General features: G+C 40.6%; 1 protein-coding gene across 1 annotated transcript in view; it reads right to left on the bottom strand.

Annotated features, from left to right (window-relative positions):
- Window positions 1–522: 522 nt before the first annotated feature.
- The window catches only part of Ube2q2 (ubiquitin conjugating enzyme E2 Q2), a 51,770-nt gene continuing 41,707 nt past the window's right edge, over window positions 523–10,585 (bottom strand). Inside the window, exons 12-13 of the mRNA XM_055621729.1 lie at window positions 4,626–4,692; window positions 523–2,700 (exon numbers count right to left, since the gene is read on the bottom strand). Coding sequence (XP_055477704.1) covers window positions 2,669–2,700; window positions 4,626–4,692 — 99 coding nt within the window. The 3' untranslated portion in view covers window positions 523–2,668. The remainder of the gene's footprint in view (window positions 2,701–4,625; window positions 4,693–10,585) is intronic.

Below are 10,585 nucleotides of genomic sequence, written 5' to 3'. Positions count from 1 at the left end.
TCATTCCAAATGAATCGATTGTGCTCTGATAGAAGGGCCCTTGGTCCCCAGCTACTTGGGTCTGACCCGGTGCTTCTTGTCTTGGCCTCATGACCTTTTACACTGTGATAGTGATTATTTACTTATGAGAACATTTTGAGCTGGGCATGATGATCCATGTTTGCAATATCCAGCTTGCTGGAGGCAGGAGGATCACAAGCCGAAAGCAACCTGAGCTCTGCAACCCCCAAATATTTTATATAAGATAACATAAAACACATTAACAATATTCTTATGGTGACAAATTCCTAAAAGCTCCTTGCCTTCAGTAATAAATTTCCACTTTACTCTGGAAACCTTGAGGCTTAATACCAAACACATGGAAGTGTCATACAGTCTCCAAAACTCCACTACACAGAGAATACGAAAAAACGCAAATGCCCCAGCAACTCTCAGGGTCTCCGACGTTCTACTTCCAGAAATACTGGCCACTAGCTACTCAATGGCTCATTCTTCTTAATAGGCACTGGCTTGGTGGGGAAGAGGGAGACACCTGATGAGGACCAGGGAAAAGATTTCCACATCCAAGACAACTTTCAGAGAAAATCACTGTTTTTGAATGAAGTAGGTTGGCTGTACATTGAGACATAACATTCAAACCAAAGATAAACTGGCATGAAAATTTCACTCAAGGAGAGAAAAAGAGTCCTGTCCAAACATACTGGGAATAGAGCTTTCCTTCCTCCGGGCTTCTGATGAGATATACTGACCTTCCTGTGTCCAGGGGCCAGAGTATCAGAGAGTTATAGTGTTACTAGTATCCTAAGAAAATTAGGGAAATTAATTAAAACAGCACTTGAGCCACAAGTTCCAGAAAGCCACCCTGGCTGGAGAGCGAGGCTGTCTCAAAATAAACAAATTTACAAACCCACATGTACTTGAAAAGAATGTAAGGGAAACGACTAAAGAAAGTCTGAATACACTATGTGTACTCTAGGTTCCCTGTCTCATTAAATTAATCTTTGTCTTTGCTTCTAAAACTTCCCACACCCTATCTCTTTAAATTTCTACACTAGAAATTCAATACAGAGCCCAAAGACACCTGAATCATAGCATGTCTTATGAGGGAAAGGTAACAAACCGATTTTTAAATGGTTCTTTATTCATAAACTTGATGCAAGTTTACAAAATTTACTGGACATTGCCAAATAAATCTGCAATGAAAAATAAAATCCCAAAAAAGCATGCCAAATGTGCAGCTGTCAATATGCTAGCCATTAGGATATTAAAGAATTCAATAATGTATTCAAGATTTTGCCTTAGGCTTAAGGAACTTTATAATGTGTTGAATTCTGCCTTGTCACTTGTTATCTAAGCTACTGGCAATCATTTATTTGAAGGTAACCAAGTGATCAAGAATACCAGATCTCTTTACTTGTCCTCTTAACCAACAGAACCAAGAGAAACTTAAACCACACTTAAAATGCACACGTGCACACTTAAAGTGCACAAGTGCCAAGTCTCCTGGATGTGGTTTACAAAGTTAAAAAAAAAAAAACAACTCAAATCAAATGTATATGAAACACCTTTGAACTTTGTACTGGTTTGTGCAAGAAAATGTGCTTCTGGATTTCTTTTTTAAAAGTGCTTAATAGCTAGAATTTATATTTAAATCAAATTTAGGAGTATAAAAAGAAAGTCTATTACCAACCAAAGAAGACTGATTCAGGTGAGTCAATAAAATGAAAGTTCCATTGATTTTATAAAAGAATTAACCCTGCTGATTCCCTACTGGTCTTTTGATGTAAATGCCACTATATGAGTTTAGCAAAAAATTTAAGGGTCTCCAATTTAGGTATCTTGCATAATTTTGCTCAAGGAATCTGTCTTTGTGCCAATCACTTCATAAGTTTATTAGTTTATCAACAATTGCAACACCCCGTTAATAAATGGAAAGGTAAAATGACCTCATACTTCAGAACTTCAGGCTCTACACTGTGGCTCCTCACAAGAAATGCTGAACCAACAGGAGGCAGGTTCAGTCCAACAGGACTCTGCTGCCCCAGTAGAAATTACTGTTCCCAAGTGGCTGCCTCGCTTTGCTTTAGCTAATATGATAGAATACAATTAAGAGCATACTTCCAGAATAGTTCAAACCTTCACACAACCATGAAAAAGTATGACAATTTAATGAAGAGGCTTCCTGTCATAATTTTGGCAATAAAATTATTTCAGACCTGAAAAGGCTATGGTTTAGAAGACCTAAAATTTCTAAACCAGTATTGACCATCAGTTAAACTTTTATTGGCTCTAAACAAACAGGATTTTGCAAATCTTCATATCCCATAGGCTCAATATAGGAAGGTTACTGTAAAATCACAGCTGCAGTAAACTGATGCTGACTTCCCTGCTTAAAAGATTTCACTTTTCAATAAAGAAGTGGTAGGGAGTGGCTATTGCGTGTACTTATCAGGAAAAATACAGTAAAGGCCCCACTGCTCAGTCCAAGATACCTAAAGTGAGCAAAATGAAAAGGCTGTAACTGGATGTCAGGTGACAGATTATCCACTAAATGATCTATTAGCTAATGTCTTCGGTACTGCTGTTATACGGGCACTCAAAAGCTTATGTCTGCACGTTGGAACAATTTTCTTTAAAGCAACATTGGTCCACACATATGTCAATGTAGTTAGCCATCTTCCTTTGGAGGTGTGTACCAGCCTGAAATAAAATGGAAAAAAAGTTAACTACCTCAATCCTTGGAACAATTAGAAAAAAGGCATTACTAAAATCAGGTCTGGTCTCTATTCAAGTTTGTTGTTTAGCTCTACTGTAGAAACTTAAACTTGCTTTTTGGTTATTAACCCAGAATTCTGAGATGTTCACAATGTCAAGCTGTTGCTTATGTTTTCAACAATATATATATATATATAAACATACATACATATATATATACACACACACATATATGTAGGTATGTATGAATGATATTAGCTGATAATGACAGTATGGAATAACAGCAGTCTACATGCTAACCTTCCATTTCAGTTTTGTATTTAAAAGCAAACCTCAGTCAAAATATCGCCCAAACAAAATCCTGGCAATCAGAATTAAAAACACTGGTAAGTGAAGTGTTCTCGTCACATTTACATTCTAGCTATGCAAGGCAGTCCTCACAGAGTTAATAATCTCATAATGTATGTCTAACATCAAGTTAGAGTTTCTCTGTTTTAGCTCTGGCTGTCCTGGCACTCGCTCTATAGACCAGGCTGACCTTTAATTCACAGAGATCCACCTGCCTGTGCCTCCCTGAATGCTGGAATGACAGGTGTACCCACCATGCCTGGCTGGCTCTCCTTGTTCTTTGAGACAGGGTCTCAATGTGGAGCTCAACAGTTCTGACTGGCTGGCTAGTAGTCAGCCCAAGAATCTTCCCTCCCTAGAGCTGGGACCAGAGCATCTACTGCCATATCTGGCTTTTCATGTGCATTCTAAGAGCAAACTTAGGGCCTCATGCTTGTATGGTGACTCCTGAGCCCAACTAATAATTCATTACAACTAGCAACATCAGGACCATTTACTACAGAAACCTACCCTAAAACCTACCCTTCTACTCTACACAAAAGAACAACAGTTCCCTCCCACTGCTACAGTGAATTTCTTTTTCAGGGCACTTGGTTACAAAGCACTCATACTATTCTTTTCTTCATGTTTACTAAGAGACACTTTGCCAACTTCAGAGATGAGGAAACTCTCTGAGATGAGGCTAAAAGAGATCATAGAGGCCAGCAAAATGACTCAGTGGGTGAAGACAGCTGCCACCAAGCCAGACACCCCGAGTTTGATTCTCAGAGCCCACATGGTGTATACAGTGGCAAACACACACACACAAAATAAATCAATCCTAGGCTTTGTTCAAAGCCACAGAGCTAGGGAGTGACATAAAGGAACTTGCAAATAGAGCTTCTAAGCCAGGCCAGGTGACGCAGGCCGATAATCCTAGCTGCGGGGGAGACTGAAGCTCGACTCCAAGGTCAAGGTTTGCCTGGACTACAAAGTGAGCTCAAAGCCAGCCTGGGCAAATTAGTGAGATTCTGTCTTAAAAAGTAAAACCAGAAAGAAAAGCAAAGCAAAGACAAGGGCAAGGCAGATGACAGACAGTAAAACTGTATCTCACTAGTAGAATATTTTTGCCTGATGGGGGGGGGGGGGGTCCTAGGTTTGACTCTGAGGTAGGAAGGAAGGGAGGTCTACCACAGTAAATCTGAGTATGTTTCAGAAGCAAATTGTCATGATCCTGTTATGCTCACTCAGCTACAGTATACAGTGAGAATGCCTATCCAGAGGTGTTAAAACAACTTCTTTACTTACAGAATTAATTTCAACTGAGCAAAGGGATTTATTCAGTAAGCTAAAGTTCTTGGCTGTGACTCAAAGGTCAAGAGTTCAGGGCATAAGGTTTTGAAAGAAGCAGTGTTAGATTTGTTCCAAGATTATGAATACTGAAAATGTTTTTTCCCTACTGTAATTAACAGTATTTGGTTAAAAAAAAATTGAGACAAAAACACAAAAATGAACAAGGCAAACATCAGCATGCTATGTACAACTTCATGAATGGCAATAAGTACTTATTAAATTGTACATACCATTTTTCTCATGTATCTGTACAATGGAATTATAGGATTGTTGGGCTCGTGCTAGATTATACTGATTCTGAAAAAGAAATACACATTATTAAATCAAAACTGCAGCCAGAGTAACACCATCAGAATAGATTTCTGGATACACCACTACTGTGCTTAAAAGAACATTTTCATTTTTCAGACAAAATGTGGTTCTGTATTTGCTACAATTTTATAAGAATAACAAAACCAAGATTGTACTTCACTAAATCCCTACAAACTTCAGAGCTACTGTTTTATTTTTTTTTTTTAAGTCTTCCTACCACTGGTCAAGCATGAGGGCTTACAGTGCTAGTGTGTATCTCACCACAGCCAGATTAAGTCAAATTAAATACATTTGGCTGAATAGAACTCCAAGTCTTCCTTCTGATTTATTCTAAAAAGTCTACAAGATACTGTTTTCAGATAAAAGTTTCAGGCACCAGGCATCTAAATACTTGTAGTTAGAAGTGTAACAAATGCCCATGGTTGCCACCCAGTCACCTCTTTAGTTAAAATAAAGAATTTTCTCTAAGGAGCCAAGTTCAGACTAATTTTGTCCACAACCTCGAGTGTGTTGCATCTTAACATCAACCCACACCAGACATGCTCTGCAGAACAGGTCATCCTACTGTGACAAACACACAGTGCGAAGGGACAAATGTGCACACAGTCTCCCAACAACCGAACCTCCCATCCCCACTTCCCTTACTCAAGATACCTACATTTACTAGTTTTTTTGTTCACTTCTCTGAAGATTTTGCAAGGACATGCACAGGCTGTTTTTCAAGGACCAACCTGTACTGGCCAAAAAAAAAAAAAAAAAAAAAAAAAAAAACCCAAAAAACAAAAACAAAAAGAAAAAACTACCTAGAAGGAAGCTGCTGTACCAAAGGACAATGCTTTGCAATACTGAGGCCTTGCTTAAGTGCTGCATATGGGCTGACAAGGCCATCCATCTGTAAGCACTTCCATGCAGCTTCCCAGAAGTCCTGCAGGCTGTGTAAAGCCACGCCCTCCTTGTGCTTCCAGCTTGCTGGTCTACAACTCAGTCCAGCTGGGCTGGTTTCCATGCATTTGTGACCCATTTGTTTTTATTTCTGTAAACAGACCAGTTGTAAACAGACCCTGATTTCTAGGGAATAATCTTTTTTAAAAACCTTGCCATAAGAGACAGAAAAAAATCATCATCTCAAAGATGACTTTTACAATTATTTCACGGGCTGGAGATGGTTCTGTGGTTATGAATACTGGCTACTCTTCCAGAGCACCAAGGTTAGATTCCCAGCCCCCACGTTGGCTCACAACTCCAATTCGAGGGATCTGATGGCCACTCCTGGCCTATGCAGGCACCAAGCATGCATACAAGTGCATGGACAAACAAGAAATGCGGGTGAAACATCCATACACATTAGTTTCTATTCCATAGAGAGCAATGGACTAAGTCTAACAAAATCCACATGGCATAATCTCAGATGACCAGGAAACACTGCACCCACTCTCCCACGCCAAGCACTTGCACTGTGGACAGGCTCTGCACAGTGGACAGCTGATGATTGACCTCCAGTCTAGATCAGCAGAGACTTCTTAAACCTTTGTTAATTTCTCCCTTTTGACTATCTAACAGTGAGTTGGGTTTTGATCTGTTGTTATTCTGTTTTTCTTTTGTAAATTAACATACAAGAAAGTAGGTTGTAAGCATTTTTAAACAAGGTAAGCATTTCTAGATTCCTCTCCCTCATCTTTCTTGCCCTTGTAACTTTGCTGCCTCTAGCTGCTCTTTCTTTTCCTTTCATTTGCCCTTTCTTTTCTACTTTTACTCCTGTTCAGATCCCTCCTTTAGTTTCTGATTGCATTGTTGCTGCTGTCTTAGACACTGCAGAACTTTATTTTCAAATTCCTATTTGACCAAAGGACGGTATGAGTCTGAAATTCCACAGAACATTCGTTGTATTATTTCTGGCATATATTTACCATTAAATTTTATTTAACTAGGATCAGAATGTATCTTGTCTCTTTTTGCTTTTCAGCATTGTGGGTCATCTTTACTCAACAACTTTAGGAAGGTTTTTTGTTTGGGAATGGTCTTGTACACTGTGTGTTCAGATACTGTTTTCAGTGCCCAGAGATCTGGTTGCATCAGGGAAGTGGGCACTGTCATTACTATAGAAGAATCTCCCCTGGGGGGAGGGGGGGTGAAAAGAGGAAAAAGAGAAGGTCTCCATAAGGACAAAGGTAGAGCAGGAGGGGGAGGGGTGACAGTGGCGGCGGCAGCGGTACAAGCCTGTGATCCCAGCACTCAGGGAGGCAGAGGCAGGTGGACCTCTGTGAGTTTGAGGCCAGTCTGGTCTACAAAGTGAGTCCAGGACAGCCAAAGCTACACACAGAAATCCTGTGGGGAGGGTGAGGAGGGGAGATGGAGCAGGAGCAGACAGGGTGAGACTAGATGGCAGGTAATGGGGTATGTGGCTGTGAAATAGATGTGGGTTACAATAGACGAAAGTCTGCCCAGCTATAGTGCTTTGAAGATTATTAGTAAATACAATAGATCCCCATTCATTACTTGGGAACCAGAATGGCACTAGAAAAACAAACAAACAAACAAACAAACAAACAATTATTTTTACAGTATTTTAGAATTTTAGTATGGTCATTACAGTTTAAAATTATTTTTAATTTTACATATTTTTACTACAATTTAGAAAGGCACTTAGATTTCCAAGTTCATACATACTCTAATTATCTCTTCATTATTATCCATTTAGCTTACAGGCAATTCAGCTAGCTTTACCTCGCCTGCCAGGTGCTCTACAGGATATAAGGACCCCTGCCATTCCAGCTGTCTGTTCCCTCCGTTCCAGCTTTCTTCACCTTTTTCTCCCTCCCAGACCCCCCCTCCTCGCCCTCATGGTTCACTTGCTGCCTCTAGGCCTTCTCCAGGCCCTCCTCTCCCTCCCCCCAATGAACATCATTTATACCAGATCCTCAGGAGGTACCTTGGCATGTGCCTCATTAGAGAGCATAGCATTATCTTCTAATTAATTACATATTTAGATTACATGGTCTGGAAGGTAGCAGCACTCTTTTTATATTGTGTGCCTTGCTTTATATATATTTTGTAAGATAATCTGCTATGAACCTTTTGGTTTCCCATATATATATGGGAAAAGATAAAGGGCTTCCAATACTGGGCACAGAGCTCTGTTGGCTGAGGTAGCAGACCACATACACAGACCTCTTTGTTGGCATACTGATCTGGTTTTCCCTGTGCTTTTATAGGGGTTTTCTCTTCAATTTTAAGTTATTCTGTTCGCTCTGTTAAAATCTTCAGATCTCTCAACACCATTCCTGTTCTTATTAACTGATTAACTTCATGATTCCATTTTTAAATGTTTTTCTTTTCTTTGGCTTTTTGAGATAAGGTCTCATGTAGCTCACTCTAGCTTTAAACACACTATGTAGCAAAATATTACCTTGAGCTTCTGATCCTCCTGCTTCCACCTTCTCTAAGTGCTGGGGTTATAAGTGTGTGACATGTGCCCAGCTTCCATTTTCTTCCTCTGATATTTCGTAGAACTATCTTATTGCACTTAAATAAATAACTGCAGTTTTTCTGTTATGTTCTCTTTTTTGCTTGGAGGTACTGCGCGTTGAACACATGCTAAGGAAGGACTCCACCGCTAAGTTGTTAAGTCCAGCCCTTAGCCCTATCTTGTGACCTGATGAGAACCAGTCTTTAGAGGCAGGCACGGTGGCACACGCCTGTGGTCCCAGCACTCAGGGAGGCGAGGCAGGTGGATCTCTGTGACTTCAAGGACAGTCTGGTCTACAAAACAAGTCCAGAACAGCCAAGGCTACACAGAGAAACCCTGTCTCAAGAAAAAGAAAAGAAAAAAAAAAAAGAAGAACCAGAACACATATGTTTATTTACATTTATTCCAATTAATTCTGTGCCTGGGTGGCCTAGCTGTGATCTTTGAGTTTAGTCTTCGGGAAGCCTACAAGCTTCAATTAAAAACACTTCTCCAGAGGAGGGGTCTGCTTCTGGTGAGAGCTGTGCTTGCAGCTAACATGGGATCAGCACAGCCCCTATGGAGAATCAAGGTTCTATTTGGCACCACGACTTACCTATAAATACAAGACTAGGCCGCTTAGTCGCTGTCTAGCACTGGAAAAGATGAGAAGCAAACATATCGTCCTGGGCTTGTGCATGTTACTTAGCATTCTGCAGGGGAATGACAGCAATACCTCTCCTGTCTGCACAGCCAGGGCCCGGGCTGCCCCGAAGGCTGTGTGCTCCAGGGCTCCACCATCATTCACTAATGTTTCCTCCCTAACATGCATGCTCACACTAGCTTGCTATTCATTTTATGGTTTTGAAGATAAGGTCTCCTTATATAGACCAGTTGAGGCCAGAATCACAATGTAGCCCAGTTAGCCTCAAATTTGCAATCTTCCTGTCTTAGCTCCCGAAGTGCTGGCACCTACCTTTCCACAAACAGGCCAGTACTCTGGAAAGGTTTACTACTTGTATAGCCTCAAGTTAATGCTTACAGACTTTATTTCCTAGCAATTAAACAGAAAACAGCCTGGCCTACATCCTTCTAACTCTGTGGCTTATTCTCACTCATTCTGGGCATCATCCTGTCAGGAAGTAGGGGAGCTGACAGCAAGACTACTTCCACCTCTCCATAGGTTCCTGCCTGTACAGAGCTACCAGCTTCTCAGCCCCATTAATCCAACCTAAACTTAAATCATGTCTACTGAAAGGAACTGTTTCCAGCACATGTGTAAATTTATATCAGTTAATGCAGCTTTTTAGAAGGCAAGCACATTCAATTACTTTGAACTAACAACTGACACTATCATTAAAATATCATCTTGGCTTTTTGACTAAGATCAACTGTAAATAAAAAAGAAATTTGAAGCGCACAAAATTCTAATATCATCTGTAACCTGACCCCAATAGTATTTCAAAAACCCCTAACCAGAAACAATAGCTATTAGCATTTAAATGTTCTCCCAAAGTCTATACTGATATAAAAATATTTACATAGCTCTCCTTCCTCACCGCTGTCCTCACTACATATATATATGCACCGATCCACACACATCAACTGAATATTTTTAACACTATTTAAAATATCTACTGTGTGCATGTGTGGCAGTCAGAAAAAAAACTCTGAGTTGGTGCTTTACTTCACTTTTACATGGTTTCTAGGACTGAAACTCAGGTTGTCAGGCTTCCTACTAAACCACTTACACAGCCCCAATGTAAGCAATTTCTTTTAGTTGAGAGACAGACAGGCAGGCACAGAGAGAATGAGAATTAAATGTGTGTATGTGTACAGGCACAAGGAGACCAAGACAACTTTCAGGAGACAATTCTCTCCTTCCACTGTAACTGAACTTGTTCATCAGGCCAGCATGGCAAGTACTTCTACGCCATGAGCCACCTTGCTGGTCCTTTAAAGATTGACTTTTATTATTTTTAATTATGTGTATATATGTCTTTATGTTGAGTGCTGATGTCCACAGAGGCCAGAGGCATCAGATCCCCCTAGAGTGGGAGTTAAGAGGCAGTTGTGACCTAGCTGACACAGATTCTGGGTAAGAGCAGCAATCCTTAAAAGCTGAGTCATCTCTCCAGCCCTGTACCTTTCTTTTGTTACATGTATTTATGGGGGTGGGGGGAGAATACATGTGCCCTAGTTCGCACCTGAAGGTCAGAGGATAACCTTGGAAACTGGCTCTCCCATTCCACCATGTGGGTCCCAGGGATCAAGCTCAGGTCCTCTGGCTTGGTGCCAAATGTGTTTACCCAATGGGCTATTTCACCATCCATCCTTTTTTGATTGTTTTGGGTTTGTTTTTTGACACAGGGTCTCACTACATAGCCCAGGCTAGCCTGGAACTTATGGCCTCCTGATTCAACATCCCAACCT

The sequence above is a fragment of the Psammomys obesus genome, unplaced genomic scaffold (genome assembly GCF_907164565.1).
Source record: "Psammomys obesus unplaced genomic scaffold, mPsaObe1.curated_primary_1811, whole genome shotgun sequence".
NCBI lineage: Eukaryota > Metazoa > Chordata > Mammalia > Rodentia > Muridae > Psammomys > Psammomys obesus.
The sequence above is the reverse complement of the archived record's forward strand: the minus strand, read 5'-3'. Positions and strand labels throughout refer to the sequence as shown.